Raw genomic sequence first — 21,707 nt, forward strand, 5'->3', positions numbered from 1 at the left:
GATTAACAGGTCGGCCTTTTGCTGGTAGAATAGTTGAATCTCCGTCACCAGAAAGTGCACATTCCACGTGGCGCACTTCAATCCTCTGCGTCCCCACTCAGACCCTCCCTTAAAACTTTCGCTTCGTAACATTGTACTTGAGTCAAAAGTGTCTTTTAGTAAAAGACAGAGGGCAGCACCGTCCTTTAAGTACAACTTCGTCAAGCAGCTTTTTAACTGCCATGTTCTAACTTCTGCGCCTCGCGCAGTACAGTTTCGGAAACACGTGGGTCTGAAGACCTTCCAAGCTTTTCACTCACAGAGAGAGAGAGAGAGAGAGAGAGAGAGAGAGAGAGGGAGAGAGTACAGCTCATACTCCGGCGGTGGTTGCCCGGAAAATCAGTCTCCGGCGATGGCGGACCAGAACTCCGAGGAATGGCTCGCAGCTGGATGGACGGTGGAGGTCAAAGTTAGAAAAAATGGCAGAAGAGACAAGGTCTGAAAATTACACTCCTTTCTATCTTTTAATTTATTTATTTACTTCTCAAACCCTGATTAGGAAAACTAGTAGAACTGCAAGATCCTTAAGTAATTTTGGTAGTTAGTTAAGTTTAAGCTTAATTTTAATTCTGTAAGTTGGTAAAGAACCAATTTTTGTGCTTGTAAAAGAGTGGAGGAGGATTGGAAGTTTGGATTTTTGATACGAGCGATATTCTACTTTAAACTAATCTAAACTGTGGAGAAGGGGATTCGAGCACATCCGCAAAAGTTTGGAGATTTAGTTGTAATGTTGAGGTGTGCATTTTCGATGTGAACATAGAACCAGACATTTCCTAGGTCTGCTCGATTTTAGGATTAAATCTGACACCTTTGCTTGCTGTTTTTGAATGTGTTATATGTGGAACATACTATGCTTCTCTGAGCTTTGTACTGTCGAATTTCGAAAGTTTCAAGTTCCTTAATTCGACATCCTTATTTATAGGGAACTACACTTGCAACTTGAAAGCTATTTTCGTTTCAATCGGTTTGAGCAAAGTTTGACACTGTTTTTAACTCTTGGGGAGAGAGATATGGACGATGTTTTGCGATAGATGATTTAGTAGAGGTGTTTATATTTTGTGTTTGTTGCAGTATTATTACGAATCCTCAAGTGGACATAGATTTAGTTCCAGGGCAGAGGTATCTCGCTATCTTAGCACCTCCAATACCAGTCATGAAGACAAACAGAAAATTGAGGAGACTCTCAAGCGACCTTCAGATGATGTCCGTTGACTCAAACTTCTACTTATTATCTACATTTAGATGTTTAACATTATCAGATTTTACTCATTTAGATATGGAAACTTCAATTATTCAAGCATTTAGGTTGTAGTTGAGAAGACTGTAGCAGAAGGACTGCCTCCAGGATGGATCAAAGAAATCCGGATGACGAAAAAGGCTCGTAAGATTAGGAGAGATACGGTAATGAACTCTCTCTCTCTCTCTCTCTCTCTCTGTGAGTGAGTGTGCGTGCGTGCGCAGTATGGCCTCGTTAAGAGTTTCCACGGTCTTTCAGTTTCAAGCTCATTCCACTCATTCTCTTTATCACGGGTCATCCCTAAAGTTCACTCCTCTGTTGAATGATATTCTGTCTCTGTGCAGCATTATATTGCTCCTGTAAGTGAAAAAGTATTCCGCTCTCTCAGGGATGTGCATCGCTATCTTGAAAATGAGGAGCCAGGAAGGTTAAATGTCGAGCCGAGTGGCAGCAGTGATAAGGAATTGGAAGATGAAAAATCCTCTGTAAGTTACTACAAAATGGATTGTCTGGATTTTAAACGTTACTGCACCTGCCATTAATTTTGATTGTTAGTAAAAATTATACTTATAGATTTTCATCGATGTCTTTCCTTATTTGGATTGCTGCTGTAACCAAGAAACAGAAATTAGACAACCCAAGTTTGAACTTCAACGAGACAACAAAGGATGGAGAGATACTTAATTGTTCATGTAACGGAGAAGGGCCGCCCCTTCCTGAACATACTTCTGATCAGAGTAATGTTCAAATTCACATCTTATTTACAATCTCTTGGTAGCATCCTTCGTAGATATATTCCTTGTTCTTTCATCTTTCGTGGGATTTGAGACTGAAAATTGCCAGAAAGTTATTTTCTTTTCTTTTTTTTGTCCTGATGATTTAGAAAAGTTTGAGTGATTTCCTAGGCCAACCCTTATTCTGCAACACTAAGTTATCTTTTAACTGACATGAACCTGTGACATGCTGCAGGTGAGGTGGGCACTGAATTAGGCAGCTTAAATCCTTCAGAAGCCAAAGGTTCGGAGCAAAATGAACAAGACGGTGATTCCACAAAAAGTGAATGTATTTCAGCTCCTGCTGGTGGAGACCCGCCAGATAACCAATGCCTGGAAAGTGGGATGATAAAACATGAAAGAAACCGTTCTGGCCTCTGCAAGTCAAAGAACAAGAAAGAGCTTATCTTGCCTCGCCGTGCTTCAAAGCGACTAGCTGGAGTTGAAGTTGGTCCAGTTCCAGAACTGAAAACAAGTACTCGAGCCCGTCGAGCTGCAACTGAACAGTCAGGGGAGGGAGCGCGCCATACAACCGAAGGCCCGTCCCTTCCTGAACACAGTTCTGATCAGAGTAATGTTCAAATTTCACGTCTTGTTTACAATCCCTTGGTATTGTCCTTTCATGGATATATTCCTTATTCTTTCCTCTTTTCTTTTATGTGGGAGTGGGAGTTGAGACTCTGAAAATTGACTTAGTTATTTTCCTTTTTGTTGTCATGATTTAGGAAATTCGACTGATTTCCAAGGCCAACCTTTTATTCTGCAACACTAAGTTAATAAGCTTTTATCTGATATGAACTCACGACATGCTGCAGGTGAGGTGGGCAGCTTAAATCCTCCAGAATCCAAAGGTTCAGAGCAAAAAGAACAGGACTGTGATTCCACAAAAAATGAATGTATTTCAGTTCCTGCAGGTGGAGGCCTGCCAGATAAGCAATGCCTGGAAACTGGTCTGATAAAACATGAAGGGAAAAAGACCCATCTCGACCTTTGCAAATCAAAGAACAAGGTGGAGCTTATCGTTCCTCGCCGTGCTTCAATGAGACTGGCTGGAGTTGAAGCTGGTCCAGTTCCAGAAGTGAAACCAAGTACTTCAGCACGTCGATTTGCTGTTAAACAGTCAGGGGAGGGAGTACGCCATACAACTGAAGGTTCTTCCCCTGGTAATTTGCCTAGTTGTGCATTCCAGCAGCCTGATTATCATGAGGTTGAGCCAGAAAAGCATATTCAAAATGTGGAACAAGCAATTAATGGCGACGCTAAGCAAAGGAGTGCTTCTGTTTTCCCATTGGGGAGCCGAAGCAGCCCAGAAGAGCATGCAGGAAAACTTGAAACCGATTATAAGGCTGAAGAGAAGGCAGGACTTCAACCAGATTTACCTCTCGGTGATTTCTTCACAGATCCTTGCATTGCATTTGCAATAGAGACTCTCACTGGAATAGGTTTTGACAATGCCAGGAGCGATGGTGACCATTCTTCAGGAGGACTAACTACACCAAAAGATCATCATGGGGACATAGACAATAAGAGCAGTGGGAAGCTGGAAGGCGGCAACCTTTTGATTCCAGAACAATGGGGGAAAGTTGGAAAGGATGATGATGCTGGACAGAAGTCAGGATCCCCTACTGAGTTGCCTTTTGGGGGTTCATGGCCCGATCCATGCATTGAATTTGCTATAAAAACTCTCACGGGTGCAATCCCATTAGACTACGATCCGCATATTGAGGAGTACTTTCAGCAGCAACTAAGCTCATCAAAAACTCAAGGAACTAGCGACTTGACCTTGAAAAATGTTGGTCTAGATAACTTCTGCCAAACGGATGATTTGTGCGAGCAGTTCTGTCATGCGGAGGTCCCTGTGCATAAGAAACAAGCGCTTTCTGAACCTCGACACACCAGGAGTGGAAGTTTACACGGTTCCGGTGGATCAGATGTAAACCAAAAGGGGAGGCAGAGACACTGACTTCAACCCTTGTACAGCTCCTAGAACACTTCGTACCAACCCCCTTCCACGCCACCCCTAACCTTTTGTACTTCTCTCGTGCTGATCTTTTAGGAAGAGACCGCCTCGGTGAAGTTTTCTCCTGTTTGCATCTCTGTATGTGTAACCCTAGTGTCTGTAACCTTAGTACGAAGTATTCAAGCAATTTTTTCGTTGCATTGGTAAAGTGTTTGTTCACTAATTATGATTAAGATGGAAACCTGTATAGACTCCATTGATAAACCTGAGGCAAAGACCGTCAGGGAGAACTCAAGTTTTATTTGCAAATTTTCACGGCCGGAATCGCCGTTTGCAGCTAAACTGGCAGAGATTAATATGCCATTAAAAATATATTGACTGATTTGCGCCCACGAAGAGAACCTCGTCTCCAACTTCCTACAGCTTATAGAACCAAAACGAAATGGGAGAGGAAGGCATGCCCATTCGATCTGATGAATAATCGTCGCCGCCCGAGGTAATAGCAGCAGCAATGATCCCAGGGAAACCTAATTAAGCTAATATTGTTTCTTAGAGGTCAATAAACCTAATTAACCTAATTGAATAAGAACGATGACCCTAGTCGATCCGATCGGTTCGGCAAGACCCGGTCTGGCTAAGTGGTTGTTTTGACCCTGTACTATTCGATCCAACCGGTCAAAGTCAGTTCGTGGCTGGTCCAAACCCGTGTGCGGTCGGGTCTAAATCCGTATCAGTTTTTTTTTTTTTTTTTTTTCGGTTTTCTTTCTCTGTTCTTGTTTCCCGACTTAGTATCATAGCGAAGAGGACTGCCGGGAATGGCGGTGCTGGAATTGCAAGGGGGTGGTGGAAGTTCAGCCCCAATTTGAAGATGGCCTCCACAACCTCCACATCGGCCTTCTCTGCCGCCCTTCGTCGCCGGAAACCTACACTTTTACTATCGGCTACCACGAACTGACAGGGACGAAACTGCCCTTCAAGAAGCCGCTCTTGGTCTTAAAGAAAACGAAGCGCCCCAAAGATGGTTTCTATGACGGTGCTCATGTCGCAGTGGTGGGATTGGAAGTCACTGGAATCATCCGCCACCGTACTTTGTTCAAGACGAGACCTTTGGCCCTTATTTCCAATACGCATTCTTTTCTTCTTTTTACCCTATTACTTTTGGAATTTTGGATTTTGGGTGGGAATTTAATGAAAGGGTAAATTGTGGTAATGGTCCCTCAACTTTAATTAAATTTGAGCAATAGTTTCTCAATTAAAAATTCATTACCATTGTCCCTCAACTCATCAAAATATGTAGTTATGGTCATTTTCGTCAACTTCGTCAGAATTTTGTTAAAATGAGTTACCTTGGAAGGATCATTGCTACAATTGAGTCCCTCAACTCATTAAAATGTGTAGCTATGGTTCTTTTCGTCAACTTTGTCAAAATTTTGTCCAAATGAGTTATGTTAGAAAGACCATTGCTACAATATGGTTAAAATTGAACCATTTCTTCAATTGAGTTAGAATTGAAGGACCATTTCTTTAGTTAGATTAGAGTTCAGGGACCAATAGTTCTCCAATTGAGTTTAAATTGAAACACTATTTCTCCAATTGGATTAGAGTTAAGGAACCAATAGTAATGAACTTTTAGTTGAGAGACCATAACTGCACGTTCTGATGAGTTCATAAACCAATGGTAATGAACTTTTAGTTGAGAGATTATAGCTGCACATTCTGATGAGTTGAGGGACCAATGATAATAGATATATTTAGTTAAGGGATCATTGCTCCAATTGAATTAAAGTTGAGAGACCATTCCTAAAATTTACTCTATTATGGAATTATGACATTGACCCATTTTTTTTCTTCTGGTTTGCAGAGAACCCCAACCAGCAGTGAAGAAAAGCGCACAAGCTCCTTTTACACCAAGTGTCCTGGAAAACTGAAGCAGTTTCAACCTTACCAGAAAGTGAAGGAGTCGAAACAAATGTATTAGAATTTCGAACAATAAGCTTTCTCATGATTCGCATCGTTAGATTTTGCCGTGCTTTGTGTGTACCGGTTCTGTTTCTTATCGTTTATGGGAGAAAGTTGTAACGGTGATATCGACACAAAATTCACTCTGCAACTTGATTCGTAACAGCGTAATTTGCTCAATGATCCATACAGCAGGAAACGATATTTCAAAAACAAGATCCACAGAACAGTAATTAGCAGCACACTAGGAGGAAGAAAACAAGTGAAATCTTGATTTTTTTTTTTTTTTTTTTTACTTTGAATCGTGTAGTAATTTAATTAGAATTCAAAAAGCCTGATTTACTTACACAATTGGTACAGAAGCAGAGCAAGGCAAGAAAACTGCATGTCGATTCATACATGCCATTCTAGGCAGAAGCCGGGCCTGCTCGGGCTCTCAGTGTTTCGGTTCTCTTGCTTCTCTCCATCACCTCCACCAACCACTCCACGCTTTCTTTAATCCCCATCCTGCAATCAAATGTCAAAGTGCTTAGCTATTGCATTTTGTATTTTACGGCATCTCAGTGCTGAGAATTATTTTTCAATGTGAAATGTGGTTCATCAAGTGACAAATTACCCTTTCCATGTTCGGAGCAAATAAAGAATAAACTATCTGCCTATTTGGTGAAGCAATGGAGTCTAGAAAAGATCCACTTACCCATCGTATGCTGAAACGGCTTCAAACATAAAAACCCTTTCATCCAACTTTTTAAGATCCAGATATCGAGCAAGTTCCTCAGCTGATACAGAATCAGCAACATCCTGCAATTGCGAAGACATTTCAATGAAGTGACAAAAAGGAGAGATTTACTGAGCATATTTTTCATTTTATTATTATCTTAATTAAAAAGCAGCTTAAATCAACATTACGGATGCCATAACTAGATTTCACTTTACAAGATTTAAAATAAAAACCATATACAATATAAAAAGATAGATGGCGGAGGAAATAACACTTGGTTACATCAAATATAAAAAGAAAACAGTTCCATATATTGGGGACGAGGATGCACAACAAATTACAACCCGTCTACATAGATGTCACCCAATAAGGACTTATGCACATGGATTTCTGCGTATACATTCTGAAGAAAATGCGAAATTTATGAAACTTCTGTTTTAATAAGACATGCAAGCCAAAAATTTCTGAAAGATTCATCACTAGGTTGCTTGTGATTTTGTGCAGAGAACAATTTAGCCTCTCACCTGCTTGTTGGCCAAAATCAATAGAGGAGCTCCTTGCAAATCCTCATGCCGAAGAACTTTTTCTGGTTTTCAAAAGTAGTAATATCAGGGCAGTGCATCATGTAATTTTGTTATTCCTCAACTTCAATAGCTATACTATCATAGGATACGATAATTACAAACGCCGCAGAATATGTTCACAAGATTCAGCAATTGAACACCACCTACCTAATGCAGATTTTGAATCTTCAAAACGTGATGGACAAGTGGCATCAATTACATAGACCACAGCATGTGCTTCTTCATAATATTTCTCCCAGATTGAGCGAAGACCAGGCTGACAGCAAAACAAACAACCCTTGTGACTGCCCATCTCAAAAATGAAAATTTATACTAGAGAAAGCGACTGATTCGCAACATTTGAAGACTATATCGATCCTGGTACATGGTAACAATCTACTACTGCTAAACTAGTAATGTTTTCCAAGGAAAAGTACATCTGAATTTTGATGCTAGCAGTTTATGGTTTAGAATAAAGGAGTGAAAATCTATGTTAAACGAAAGAATATGAAAGATGAAATAAGATAAATGGCAAGGATATATTTCACATACCTGACCCCCAAGGTCCCAGAACACAAGTTTGGTATTTGATGCTTCAATACGACCAATATTTAGTCCCACAGTTGGAACAATTCGATCAGGAGGGAGACCCTCCAAGTTTGAGTACATTGACTTCAACTTCTCGAGCAAAGTCTACAAAGTAAAACCAGATTAAAAATTACATCTGATGTTTCTGAAAAATCGTTAAAAACTTGAACAATAAAATCCACTAACGTGACCAAAGATAAAAGCATCTCAAAATGGCAACGAAAAGCACAATAACTAAAAGATTACAGGAAGGTGTATTACCGTCTTCCCAGCCTTGTCGATTCCAAGAATGAGCACATGAAACTCCGTCTTACTGAACATATATTTCCATAGTCCGTAAAACAACGAAAACATCTCTGCCTAGTGTAAATTGTTTACTATACTATCCCAACCAAGTTTCAAGTTCCTCCTCTGGAACCGATAACAACTTTATCTTCCTCAACCCTACGAAAATACCGCCTGAAACAGAATAAAAATGGCCAATCTTGTTACAAATATACATTCCGAAATCTGAATGGAATTCGCACGCACTCAATACATTTTGCAGCTTAACTTTCTCACTGTCCTCATCAATTCTAATTCCACTTCTCACATTGCACGCACTCAATAAAAATGGCCAATCTTTTTACAAATATAAAAAGGCGACCCCAAGCCAACAAGGCTCCCACCTTGCAAGGAACGTCTATCGTAGGCAGCCTTACCCTTGCTTTGCAAAGAAGCTGTTTCCACGACTCAAACCCGTGACCTTTCGGTCACAAAAGAGCAACCTTTCTGTTGCGCCAAGCTCGCCCTCCAATCTTGTCACAAATATACAATTCTAATTCCACTTATCACATTGCCGGAATCAACACAAGTTACAGAAATCAAAACCTTTCCCAGATGCAGAACAACAACCAAATCCAATTCGCAAAATATTGACATCTTATTTAGATGAAGAACATCAACAACACATTAAAACGGGATAAAATTATAACAAAAACAAAAAAGAGATCTCCAATTAACCTCACGAAATACGCCAATCCAGAAACCTGTTTGACCCAAAAAATTAAAAAAAAAAAATGAAAATTAACACGACCCAATTCCGTTCAGCCGTAAAATTCAGAGACAGAACCGGGTTTAATAAAATAATCCAGATCAACCAACAAATTTCACCTATGAAACCAAAATCTCGAATTCTTACAGTCTGAGGGAAGAGCTGCTGCTTCTCTTCTATGTCCGCAATCGGGCCCCCAAATAACAGCTTCTTCTTCTTAAGCTCCAAACTCTCTGTCTCTCTCTTATATTTTTATTTCCCAGATTTGTAATTACCTTTTACGTTTTTTTTTTTTTTTTTTTAAGAAAACTAATGAAAAAATGTTTAAAATTTTTGAGTTTTAATGACAATGGTAAAAAAAAATGTTGTAAGTAAATGATACCATGAGTCATTTTTTAAAGTAAAAATTTGAATTTTCTTTAAAATAAACAGTACTAAGAGTATTTCGTTAAAAACTTCTTTATTTTTTTTTTATAAAAGATAGATTGATTTATTATATTAGATGTTACATCAGGAAATCGATGAAGTTTGAATTAATGCAAAGACATCACTCCTCACCATACTGTTTTTGTTGTTGTTGTTTTCTTAAAAATCAAAAACAAAAAACCTATTATTGTTTTTTTATTGCGTCAATTTTTTTTTTTTTTTTAAAGTTGTTATTGCGTCAATTATAACTCACAAATGTTATTTGCTTTATGTTTAGTTACATTCTTGAAACCATTTTTACAAATGACGAGTTTAATACTTAATTTAACTAATCAAGATTTTTCATTATGTGATTTAGCTAAACGCGTAAAAATTCTCTCTCAGAAATTCAAATCATAATTCAATCAAATTCCAAAAATCCTTGGCTGACGTGGTTAGATCATAGCGGTTGTAATTTGTATTTAACGGTCCGAGATCTGCACACTCTGGAAAGCCCTTGGATGGCTTCGATCGATATTAAATGCTATTCGTTAGGGTAATTTAGTAAACCTGGAAAATCATAAAACCAGCAAACAAAAATTCGATTCAGCGCTTCGAACGAACGCTCAATTTCTCCAAAGTACGAAGGTATCAAAATTTATTTAATTTCCTGCTCTCTTCTTTTTCCTACTTTTAATTTGATTTTTGCGCTTAAATTTTCCCGGAAAACGCAGGAAAATGAAGGAAAAGGGATTTTTTCCGATCCTTTAACCAACTGCTGCTAATTGACATGTTTCCGAAGGTTCATTTTCTTTGTTTTTGAAAGATTAGGCTGATTAGGGTTTTAATGCGCTATTGATCTGTGGCTGGATTGTATATTGTTCTTATTGTGCGTTTTTTACTAGACGTGGATTAATTTGTGAGAAATTGAATTGAATTTTCTGTTTTTTTAAGTTTTTAGGTTTTTGTGTGTATATAATTCAATATCGTTAATGCAGTTTTGATGACCTAGAATGCGATGACCTATAATGCGGCTGTGATTTGTTATGCTTAATTTTGAGAATTTAACAGCTAATTTTGCGATTTTGTTTCAGAGAATTGGATTCAGTTGATCAGTTGCTTGTTGGGGTGCTTTTGCGGAATCAGCTGCTTAGCAAAATGCAGTAATTCAATCTGTCTCCTGCTGTTTTCGTTATACTTTTCGGGTTTGGTTTATGTTAGATTCTTAGAAATGTTGCATTAAGTCATGCTTTAGGAAATGGTTTCGGTTTTTGTAAAATTCTGCTTACTTTCTGTTTGTTATTAGATGGTTGAAGTTTATAGGTATACTGATTTTAGATGTTGTTTATTGAGTGGCAGAGGCCGAGTTAGATGGGACGAGGCTAATATTGGAGAAATTGAAGCAAATAAACCTGTAAGGCAGAAAATTACTGAGCCGAAGACGCCATACCACCCCATGATGACCGATGATGAGTATGGTATGTTGGTTTATGTCAACTGTATATGCCTGAATCCCGTGTTTTTATTTGTCTTCTAAGTTTTGATGATTATACCTTTTCAAATGGTAATGCTTCATTTCATTATAGGTTTTCAATACTTGTTTCCTGAAAAAAAGAAAACGTTTTCTTGTATGTCGAAACTTATCATTTCTGATGGCACTGCAATCTTGGCAGGATCTCTGTCTCCTATGCGGGGGGGTACCTTCGATGATTGTGTTGGTGATGCAGATCATGCAGAAGCAATACGAACTGCTTTGAGTGATGTGGCATCATCAAGTGGAAAGAGCACCCAACGGTCTACTGGCTGGACATCATCCGAGGATGAGGCTGATGCTATGGAACAAGATGATGAAGGTCTTCACTCATCTCCTTTTCTTTTTTCCCCTTAAGTTAACCCTTTCGATCGGCATTTGTTACAACTTACGACTTTTCACTATATTTCAATACAGTCGACTGATTAGTTTTATATTTTAGTCATCCGCTGCTTAGAATACTAATGCAAGTGGATCAATACATGGATATGATTGAAGTTGCATCAGATGATATTAATTTACTTCGTGTAAGACACATGATATAAGATCCCAATGAACATATTTAGAGGTTATTATTGCTTCTCAACTTGCCCTCATTATAATCTGTTAATGGGCGGAACTTATGTTTCCGATATTGCTTAATCCTCGTCTAGTTCTCATTTCCCTTGTGCCCAGTTCATAAAATCGAGCATATTTTTCAAATTCCTCTACCGCTCAGTTGCATTTATACTATTCATCTGCCAACAATCCTGTACTGACTTGTGGCTGCCTATTCTGCCTTCTTGCTGTCGGACTTTGCCAGATTCTGAGAAAAGCAAGAGTTTTAGGGAGCACAGAAGAGCCCATTATGATGAATTCCAGAAAGTAAAAGAACTCAGGCGAAAAGCTTCTTTGCTCGATGATGAAGAGGAGGACGAGGACGAGAACCTTGACACAGATAAGGAGAAGGAGAAGAAATCTGGTTCCTCTTCATTAACTGCCGGTGTCAAAGAAATAGATATCGACAAAGATGGTACATCATCAACCAAAAACTCTTCCGGACCTCCGGCGAATGGCGCTTAGAAGATCAAGCCAAAGCTAAGACTTCCTTTGATCATTTTACTGACATTTGGATTACAGTTTTTGGTTCCTTCTTGATAAGAATATGCTCATCTGACTGCAATTTGTATCTTTTTATTAAGTTTTTTGTTTGTAAATAGTTCGACTTCATTTCCTTTTCATAAAAATGTCCGAGACCGGCAGATATTTTTGTTTAAATGCTGACGTGTCACTTAGTGGCAACACCTCACTCACATATTTAGGTCACACTGATCACTACTCTCTTATCCTTGAGACTCAGAGCGATGGCTTCAGAGCTTGCCTCCCAAATTTGCAGCCACTTAGCCTCTATCTTCGCCGTTCCAACCCACCCCTACCCGCCGGTCCTCGACCTTTTGGTCACTGAGCTCTCTTCCACAGCAGCTCGAAACGGCCGTGTCTTCCTCTATGGGGTGGGCCGAGAGGGCCTAATGGTGAAGGCCCTGTGCATGCGCCTTGCCCACTTAGGCCTCTCAGCCCACATGGTGTTCGACATGACCACTCCCCCAATCACAGCTGCCGATCTACTCATTGCCTCAGCCGGCCCAGGTGGGTTTTTCACTGTGGATGCACTTTGCTCCGTTGCTCGATCGAACGGTGGTCGAGTCCTCCTGCTGACGGCCCAGCCGGAGACCGGATCGTGCGTGAGGCACGCTAGTGTGGTGGGCTATGTGCCAGCGCAGACCATGGCGAATGATGCGGGTGGTGATGGGGATGTGATGAATTCTCGGCCGTTGCTTCCGATGGGGAGCGTGTATGAGGGGGCTTTGTTTGTGTTGTTTGAGATGGTGGTGTATAAGTTGGGTGAGGTTTTGGGTCAGAGCCCTGAAGCCGTACGAGCTCGCCACACCAACCTCGAGTGACCGCGATTACCCGATGAATGTGGGCCCATCACGGGCTCTCTTTTTCTCTTCTGTTGAAATTATGGGCCTTAGAGGCCCAACAGAATGTAATAAAAAATGATAATAAACTTTTTCTATCGTTCTAGCTCCAACCACAACATTCCGTTTTATTTATAATCGTCGGATTGAATGGACAACACAAATAAAAGACATAACTAAACAAAGGTGAGTGGGAAGAAAAAGATGATGTGCGTTTATTATTTTCTGTAGAATATATATCTAATGATGGGAACGAATATTTGACCTTCATCACCTGTATTTTAGTTTTATACCACTTTATATAACAAAATATTGAATGATAAGGGGTCGGAAGATTCGGAACTAGGGGCGGCAGTGGGCCGTGGTCGTGTTAATCAACATGCAAAAATATAAAAAAGACAATTCTCTAATACAAAAGTCATATAATTCATAAGAACAATGTCAATTGAGTTCTTTTTTGGGAACTTTAACGAAAACTTCTCGGTACTGTTCACTTTAACGAAAAATCTCATTTTTATACTAAAATGTCAATCCTGGTACTATTCAGTTTACCCTTTATTTTATCATTATCGTTAAAACTCAAAGTTTTAAAGCCCTTTTTATTAATTTTCCTTTCTTTTTTTTTCTCTTTCAATTTTCACAACCCGTTGCTAGGGGTTGGGTCAGTGTTAGTCGGGTTCTAATCATGGCAATCAATATCTAATTGTTAATCGTCCTATGCTTATTGAATGATTAGTTCCAAAATTGTCATGTCTGAAATTATCGCTCTGCTTAGATTGTACATCAACAAGGCCCACATGAGACCCAACTGGAGTATAGTAAGCATGTTAATATCTTAAAGGATGCATTTTTGCTCACCATTATAATTATGATGTATATTCACCATATACCTAATCATCAACCACATGTATCCTTTTACTTAACTCTGATTAACTTTCACATTAAATGTTTCTTTTTCAATTTTGAAAAATGTTAACTAGAATTAAATAAAATGACACGTGGTAGATAATTAGATTTATAGCAAACACATGAAAAAAAGTTAACATTATCGTGGTGCGCAAAAATATGTCATATCTTAATAGGGACATGTGGAGATATTTTCGTAATTTAACTCTTTCCTAATCCTACCGTCTTTAGTCATCCCAAAATATCTGTCGGAGCATATAAGTTGAGTTGGTCATATAAAGTTCATTTGACCAAAAATATAAAACGTATAAAGTTGTGTTAGATATTTTCCCTTACCAATAAAAGTTGAGAAAACTAATGAAAAGAACTTAAAAGTTTTGAGTTTTAACGATAAGGACAAAATAAAAGGTAAAGTGAATATTATTATGATTAATTTTTTAATGTAAAAATATAATTTTTCGTTAAATAAACAGTACCATGAACTTTTCGTTAAAGTTCTCATAAAAGCTATTTGTAGATATTTTCAGCCACGTGCTCTCCTCTCTCTACCTCCTCGACTGCAGAAAAGCTTCGTGCTCGCGTTACTAGCCCCTTCGACCCATTGTTTTCCATCTCCATTTTTTTTTGGAAATTTGATTTTTTGATAATCGAGTTGTGCACGCTAGGCTAACGTGGACCACTCGTTAAATCCTCCAAAGTCTAAAGATATTAATATCTTTTTTTTTATAAACGAAAATAAGAAAACAAATTAGTCCACTAATTAACCGTTTCACGATATGTACTTCGTTTGAAAAGTGTTTTTACATGATTGGGTGCGGTTTTAGAAAAAAATATTTTTCAAACTTAACTTGTATTTTTAATAAAGATGGATTTCAAAAAAATTATTTAGAAAACTTCATTTTAATCTTTGATAAAGATGATTTTTAGATTAAAACCATAAATAAGATCAAAATTTAATTTTTAGTCCCTTGGTACATTAATAACCTCATTTATTTTCATTTAATTTATCGTAATATATTTTGTTGTAAACATTTAGATAAACTAATTTTTGCTATATAATATATTTTGATGTACTTTGTCTTCTTCATTTAGGTACATACATTTCAGTACATATATTTCAATACTAACATTTAGGTACCTTAATTCAATATAATACATTTTGATACTAACATTTCGGTGCGTATATTTTGGTACACACATTTAGGTATATTAATTTAATATAATACATTTCGGTACATACATTTTGGTACACACATTGAGGTACATTAATTTAATATAATACATTTCGATGCATATATTTTGGTACTAAAATTTAAATACATTAGTTCAATATAATACATTTTGGTACATACATTTAGGTACATTAATTGAGCCTTTCAAGTTTGAAGAATGTTAAACAAAATTAATAAATTAAAAAACTCTTTTTTGGTCAAAAAACAAATTAAAATTTGTATGTTAATAAATTTAAATATTTAATGGGAGACATTAAATAAAGTGCACATTAATTATTTTGAATTAAGGATACATCAAGGGATTATAATCAATATGTAATCTAACACAAATTTTTTTTAAATTTCAATCTTCTTAAGGATTAAAGTTAAAAAATCCTATTTTTATAAGTGGTTTCAATTATTTAAAAATGAACCATTAATCTTTAAAGTTATTTGTATGAATTCTGTCCGTTTTAGTCTTCCTTCTCAAACTCATTATTTGTTTTTTTTTAAGATATCGCGTTTCAAAGCATTGCTCCAATATTTTAATGAATATCGTGTAGAATTTTCACTTATAAAAATATCATTTAGTCGATTAATTTTTTAATGAATTAATTGAATTGCAGTCCACTAATTAGTATTCCAAATATCTTTCCAAAGAATAATAAATCCTACACACACAAAATCTAAATTTGTTACGATTAATATCTTTGGAGAGAGTCGGGATATTTGAATAGTGATATTTTGATGAGCCAAACACATGTCGCTTGAGGAGAGCGAGTAGGTTTACTTTCTATACTCCTCCAAACTCTCAAAGAAATTTTCAGTGTGTCTGAAACACAACCGGTATTTTTCCTTTCGAAAAGAAATAATATTACATATCAATCAAAACATATGCTCTATATATAATATCATACACACACACACACACAGAGACCCATCGAAGCTTCAAAACTAAGACATACCAACCTACGCCTTCAAAATTTTCCATCATCCAACAGCGCGGCCAGTGGCTATAACCCAGCTACTTCCTCTCCAAACCTCCGTGGCTGGTGGCGGAATTAAGATCGGAACTAGTAAGAATGGAGTTGTTGAACAGTAGGTCGTGGACGAACGAGAAGCACGTCAAGTTTTTGAACAGCATGGAGGAATCCTTCGTGCGTGCCATGTTTGAAAACAAGAAGGATCACCGTCGTCCTCCTCGTCTCGACCGGTACTTTCCGGACACTTCCGACTCAACCCTAGATCTCAAAACCAACAGCAGAATTTCCAAAAACCATAACTCTTCACAAGGTAATTAATTCAAGGAAAAAATTAGGTTCTCATCCCTATTTTTCTTACTCTATTGACTAAAATTTTACTTATTTTCCCTATTTTTCTTACTCTATTGACTAAAATTTTACTTATTTTCAATTTTTATCAAATCCTTAGATTTAAATAAATACCATTAATTATTTCAATAATAAAATATTTTTTATTTCTAAATATATTCATTTAGTGTTAGAAACATTATATTTGTTATATTTATATTCATGGCTAAATTTTTTAGAGTGGTGATACTCACCCCAATGTCTTATTTCCTCACCCACCATTTAATGAAAATGTTAATAACATATTTATCATTTTAAAAGAAGACTATTAAATTCCTATTTAATTCAGTATTAAAATTTTGAAAAAAACAAAAAATAATTTAAAATAATAAATAAATAATGGTGGGTGGGGTGTGATATCTTTGGTGGAAAGAGGTTGGGAAAGATTTAGATTAGAATCGACGAAAAGGTTGGAGGAAGGAATAGGCGTGTGCTAGATGAAAGCGAGAAACTTCAATGGAGAAGAGAAAAAAGAGAATTGGGTGTGAGATCTGTCGTTTTGACAAAAAAAAAGGAAGAGTGGTTTGGAGATCTGGGGTCTCTGCAGGACGGCGTTAGGTGTGAAGGAGATGATGAATGTCTAGGCTTAGGTCTTGCATTTTCTTTCATTTTTTTTTCTATTTTTTTTTTCTTTATTTATAATATTATTTAAAGATATATTTGAGTTATTTAAAAAATATATATTATGGTTATTCTGGAAATAATGGTGGGTGGGGAAATAACATTTTACGTTTTTTAATTTTCTATGGTGGGTGAGATTATCATCTGGGTGAGAAAATAAGACACTGTGGTGGGTTAAGTAGCACTCATTTTTTATCATATATTTTTATTTTGTATTTTGTACCCATTTTTAATTTGCAACCTTGTTTTTTTTTTAATTTGTACCAATTTTATTTTTAGTTTTATTTTGTAATCATACATTAATTCCTTTTTGTGCACATATTTTTTAAACTTTTATTTGTATTTGTATTCACATTTTTAATTTATTTGTACCCATTTTTAATTTTGCTAAATGTACCCATGCTATATGTATTTATTTTATCTTGTAAAATATATCAATAGTTAATTTTAAAAATATGTTAATAATTATGTGGGTGCATTATTTTTGCTATAATTTTTGTGAAGAACAATATTACTCTAAAATTTATTTTTAAGCATTTATTATATTCAAAATTATAATTTGAATTTGTTTAAATTTCATAATTTATGGAACATTAAATGCATAAATTCATGAATTCAATATCTTAAATGAGGCTAAGGACCTCAATCAAAATATTTAAACAAACAAGGTTTCAGTCTAACAATTAGGTTGATTAGGAATCGTAACCAAAATGATCCTTAATTCAATATTATAGAAATTGAATTTATATGCGTTTAATATATATGGCTTTATATATAAACAGCACCTAAACAAAACAGTAAACGTAAAATGTTTAAAAAACAAAAACCGTAAATGCAAGTCGAATATGGATTTTGAGTGTCATTATATTGAGAACTATTGATTAGATTAGAACTCAGTCATATAAGATGTGGTAGAGTTTCTAGGACTCGAATTTTCTGTAATAACTATTTGAGCTGTTTTTTGGGTGATCCACGGCCACCCCTTATGTTACAAAAAAAAATGCAGATCGAATATACCTTGTGATATTTTGAGATGCGGTGCAAGTTAGAAGTTATGTGATTTATTCTGCTAATTTTCGTTTAGTTGTTTTCTTAGTGGTAATAAAAAGTACTTATTCCGTTAATGATATTTGGTCTAGGTGGCAGAATGGGCGGTAGAGGTCATAAAAGATCGAGGACGTTATCATCTCAGCCGTCCATTGCATCAGAAGATCAGGTTGGCAATTAACACTGAAATTAGTAATGCTATTTACAGTTTTACATACATTTTAACAAACGTTTAACTGATAGAATGCCGTCAGTAAATACTATGATCTGGTGATATTGCTCTTTAATTGAAAGTGAGAGGTTTTAGGTTCGAATCTCGTAGATGACGAATTCGATATCAAATTAGGTTGTCTATTATGTGGCTTAAATAAACTCCCCCTCCCCTTAGTGTAAAAATATTGATGTACTAAAAAAAAAAAATGATAGAATGCTTACTCAATGATGAGTAGGATCTCCTACACAAAACTGTGTTAGAATCACAGAGCTTTGTGTTTGTAGTCAAAATTGTTCATATTGTGAATTCCTTTGTAAAGATCATCTCTGAAAAAATGAATTAAAGTTAAGGTCGTTTAGTCAATTTATTGTAACAAATACATAGACGGTTCGTAATGTTTTTACCAGTTCCGTTCTCTATTTTTATATTATTCAATAACTAAAAGACTTTAATTTTAATTGATTTTTTGTATATGCTATCTTTATAAAGTAATTAGAAACTCTTACGTAGCAAAATATTATTCTAACTGATAAATACCATTTGATTAAGTATGTGGGTTGATCTTTTCTTAATTAATTGCGTGTCCCCGCCGCAGGTGGTCCCACAAATTAAGATCAGAACGGTTGATGATAAAGAGCACCACAATGGACCTGAGCTGGCACTGTCTGCACCTATCAACTAAGAACACAGATCACCCATCCATCCATGTATATGATTAGTTCTTGCTAATGTTAATCTTATCATTATTAATTATTTCTAGGGTTTTCTTTTATTTGGGGGAAACGATAGCGATGGTGTAATTGATTTTTGGGTTTTTTGAAATGGGTTCAAAGTAACTAAAAATTGGATCTATTTCAAAAGTCAAAAGTCATTAAAAATTAGACCTATTTCAAATTTTTCCTTAACTTTTTTGAGACAAAAGGTTGCATTAATTTGGTGATGGGTTAGGGAACCTTTCAACGAAACAAGAGAAAAAGGACAATAAGAAATCGATCAAGAACAGTACCAAATCTTGAATTGAGATCCTCTTCAGATATCTGCGTCTTAAATTGTATAGAGACCATTAAACCAACCCACTGGTCCATCTCACGTAAATCAGAAGTTCGGATCTCTCCCTTGAACAGAAACGGATTTCTAAGTCTTCTGATTCCGACTTCTAAATTCGAAGAGGATCTCGATTCTCGATTCTCAAATCTTGATCTTTAATTCCGGGACAAATCTTATATTTTAGGATATAGTTGGGTGAATTTGACTTGGACAGAGATTTTTATCATCAGATGTGTGTTGTGTGGATTAATCAATATACAATGGGGAGATTACATAATTCAAACCCTATTTGTGTAAGATGTTTATGAATATTAATTAATTTGTAAAATAAATTTCCGTTGCTTTGTTTTCATAATTCATTGAAATGAAATTTCTTAATTCGTGAAGAGTTATGTATGAATTTAGTCATTGCATTTGGTCTTACCAAACTTTAGTCACTTGTACTGTTTATTCACGACTTCTACACCAATGTGCAAATTATGACACGCCATGTAACCTCACTTGTAGAATAAATTCTGAGGTCCGCCCAATGAACCACATCATTTGTTCTACTACCCATGCAACGAGTTGATTATCTTACAGTATGGTCCTGAACGATGTTACGTGGGTTATACTCAAATGTAAAAGGTTATGTTTGTATCTGTAGTCAGACGAGTGACTTGTTCTATCTATCATACCGAAGAATTTATCCACCTTTAGGCTAACTCAAGCTAGAATGTGGGCTATTCTAAGGCAAAGTATGACCTTGACAACAACATTGAGCAACAAGAACAAGCATGCAGGGGATTCGATTTGACTTCAACAACCTCAGAAGAAGTTTAGAAGCCAATCGATCTTAAGATCTCAAACCTCCACATTCTCTCTCTCTCTCTCTCTCTCTCTCTTTCTGGGAGATTTTTCAATGTGACCGGCACACGAAGTGGTACACCACCTGTCATTATTAAAATGGTAGGATTTATGTGTTAAAAAGTTAATAACTTAAAAAATAAAATTTATCAATACTTACATAAAAACACGTGATGTACCATCCGGCACACGAGGTGATACACCACGTGTCACTATTAAAATTGTGGGATTTCTGTGTTAAAAAATTAATAACTTAAAAAATAAAATTTATCACTATTTACATAAAAACACGTGATGTACCATTCGGCATACGATGTGGTACACTACGTGTCATTATTAAAATGATGGGATTTATGTGTTAAAAAGTTAATAACTTAAAAATAAAATTTATCACTATTTACATAAAAACACGTGATGTGCCACCGTATTCCCATCACAATGCAAAATTTCCACCAACTCCCAAGCATTTGTCCCAACTGGACTGGACCCTCTGGTCCTGCAAAACCCAAACCAAGTAAACAGTGCTCCAATTCTTGATCACCTACAAGAATCTAATACTCCAACTCTCACCTCCAAACCCGCCTGTATTTCAATGAGTATTCCAATGCCTTCACTTTCTCCTTCGTTGCAATTTCATGTCTTTTGCTTCAGTTGTTGTACTTGAATAACGAATCGGACGATAAAAATTCTGGGTTTTTAGTTAATGGGGTTTTTGTTCCGGTTCAGCTGGGATTTGCCGGTGTTTCTAAGCTGTTGATTTTGCATGGTAAAGTTGCTTATGAGAAATCCGCTTCGAGGCCGTCCGAGAAGCAATTGAGTGTGCTTTTAGGAGCTGCGGGATTGGCTTTAGGAAATGTGATTTGCTACACGTTTAGTCCCAAGTTTATTGATTTCCATTTGGAGTCTCTTGATGGGTTTGGGAAAATGTTTATTGCTGTTTTGATGGGATGCTTTTCGGGTTTTTTGTTGATACCGGCGGTGAAGAGTGCGAGGTGTTTTTGGCTTGGGACGGACCAGATTAGGTCTGATTTGGTAATGCTGTCATGTGATTCGTTTGGCAGAGTTGTTCTGTATGTGAACTATATGATGATTGCGTTCACAGTTTTGTTGTGGATTAATCCCTTGGCTGGAATGCTTGTGAACAAGAACATCGATGGCGAGGCTGGAAGTGCAGATATGTTGATTCGAAATGTCGGATTTTCACCTTCGGATTTTGGTTAGTTCAGGATTTGGTGCTCGCTGGCTTCGAGTTTACTGCAGATTGTTGCTTTACGCCCGAACATACAAATGTATCTGAATGAGGCATTGTTATCTTGGTATCAAAGTCTGCATGCTAGCAGGGTTCCCGACTTGGATTTCAGTAGGGCTAAGGTGTTTTTGCACAATCACTACTTATGCCTCGTAGTTCTGCAGTTTCTTGGACCGCCAATTGTGCATATGTCTTGACGAATTTGATCTGTTGATTCAACCTTCAAGACTAATCCTTGATATGGACTTTTCACGAAATTTGAGTGAGAGCGTTGTTGCGCTTTGTAACGGAATTTTGATTACTTCATCTGTGTAATTCTGCCTCCCGGAGGGAAGGGGGAAGAGAGGATCAAACGCATTATCTGGTATATACCTTGACCTCCTCTGTTTAGTTTGTTGTTACATTGATTCACACTCGTTTACTACGTGT

The 21,707-nt window shown here is 36.7% G+C and overlaps 4 protein-coding genes and 1 pseudogene across 14 annotated transcripts; 4 read left to right on the forward strand and 1 right to left on the reverse strand.

The window, feature by feature from the left end:
• Window positions 1-220: 220 nt before the first annotated feature.
• On the forward strand, window positions 221-4,217 carry LOC137720709 (uncharacterized). 5 transcript variants are annotated; one of them, XM_068459812.2, is made up of 7 exons: window positions 221-475; window positions 1,111-1,242; window positions 1,345-1,440; window positions 1,621-1,761; window positions 1,902-2,013; window positions 2,246-2,620; window positions 2,865-4,217. In XM_068459812.2, exons 1-7 carry the CDS (start codon window positions 392-394, stop codon window positions 4,010-4,012), a joined length of 2,088 nt encoding a protein of 695 aa, XP_068315913.2. In that variant the 5' UTR covers window positions 221-391; the 3' UTR covers window positions 4,013-4,217. The 5 variants fall into 5 exon arrangements, with proteins under 5 accessions (XP_068315913.2, XP_088548208.1, XP_068315912.2 ...); XM_088692082.1 differs by having other exon boundaries at window positions 243-475; window positions 1,338-1,440; XM_068459811.2 differs by having other exon boundaries at window positions 247-475; window positions 1,896-2,013.
• A 1,890-nt stretch (window positions 4,218-6,107) lies between these two features.
• LOC137720930 (uncharacterized) lies at window positions 6,108-9,143 on the reverse strand. Of its 4 annotated transcripts, none has more exons than XM_088692089.1 (8): window positions 9,021-9,108; window positions 8,542-8,666; window positions 8,102-8,299; window positions 7,805-7,945; window positions 7,421-7,529; window positions 7,214-7,275; window positions 6,666-6,769; window positions 6,220-6,475 (listed from the first exon to the last, which is right to left on the reverse strand). In XM_088692089.1, the coding sequence occupies exons 3-8, from the start codon at window positions 8,192-8,194 to the stop codon at window positions 6,376-6,378; spliced, it is 609 nt and encodes a 202-aa protein (XP_088548215.1). In that variant the 5' UTR covers window positions 8,195-8,299; window positions 8,542-8,666; window positions 9,021-9,108; the 3' UTR covers window positions 6,220-6,375. The 4 variants fall into 4 exon arrangements, with proteins under 4 accessions (XP_068316151.1, XP_088548215.1, XP_088548217.1 ...); XM_088692091.1 differs by having other exon boundaries at window positions 8,542-8,637; window positions 9,021-9,037; XM_068460050.2 differs by lacking the exon at window positions 8,542-8,666 and having other exon boundaries at window positions 6,108-6,475; window positions 9,021-9,143.
• Window positions 9,144-9,838: 695 nt separating this feature from the next.
• LOC137720474 (protein phosphatase inhibitor 2) lies at window positions 9,839-12,880 on the forward strand. 4 transcript variants are annotated; one of them, XM_088692099.1, is made up of 6 exons: window positions 9,895-9,926; window positions 10,013-10,080; window positions 10,373-10,441; window positions 10,632-10,756; window positions 10,952-11,131; window positions 11,612-12,880. In XM_088692099.1, exons 3-6 carry the CDS (start codon window positions 10,437-10,439, stop codon window positions 11,869-11,871), a joined length of 570 nt encoding a protein of 189 aa, XP_088548225.1. In that variant the 5' UTR covers window positions 9,895-9,926; window positions 10,013-10,080; window positions 10,373-10,436; the 3' UTR covers window positions 11,872-12,880. The 4 variants fall into 4 exon arrangements, with proteins under 4 accessions (XP_068315647.2, XP_068315645.2, XP_088548225.1 ...); XM_088692112.1 differs by having other exon boundaries at window positions 10,638-10,756; XM_068459546.2 differs by lacking the exon at window positions 10,013-10,080 and having other exon boundaries at window positions 9,839-9,926; window positions 10,638-10,756.
• Window positions 12,881-15,808: 2,928 nt separating this feature from the next.
• Window positions 15,809-19,157, forward strand: LOC137719587 (uncharacterized). The gene is made up of 3 exons (XM_068458626.2): window positions 15,809-16,177; window positions 18,015-18,091; window positions 18,732-19,157. Exons 1-3 carry the CDS (start codon window positions 15,967-15,969, stop codon window positions 18,816-18,818), a joined length of 375 nt encoding a protein of 124 aa, XP_068314727.2. The 5' UTR covers window positions 15,809-15,966; the 3' UTR covers window positions 18,819-19,157.
• A 1,433-nt stretch (window positions 19,158-20,590) lies between these two features.
• On the forward strand, window positions 20,591-21,535 carry LOC137721114 (uncharacterized; annotated as a pseudogene).
• Window positions 21,536-21,707: the final 172 nt, after the last annotated feature.

This window comes from Pyrus communis, chromosome 1 (assembly GCF_041283825.1).
Source record: "Pyrus communis isolate YQ-2024b chromosome 1, ASM4128382v1, whole genome shotgun sequence".
Classification (NCBI taxonomy): Eukaryota; Viridiplantae; Streptophyta; class Magnoliopsida; order Rosales; family Rosaceae; genus Pyrus; species Pyrus communis.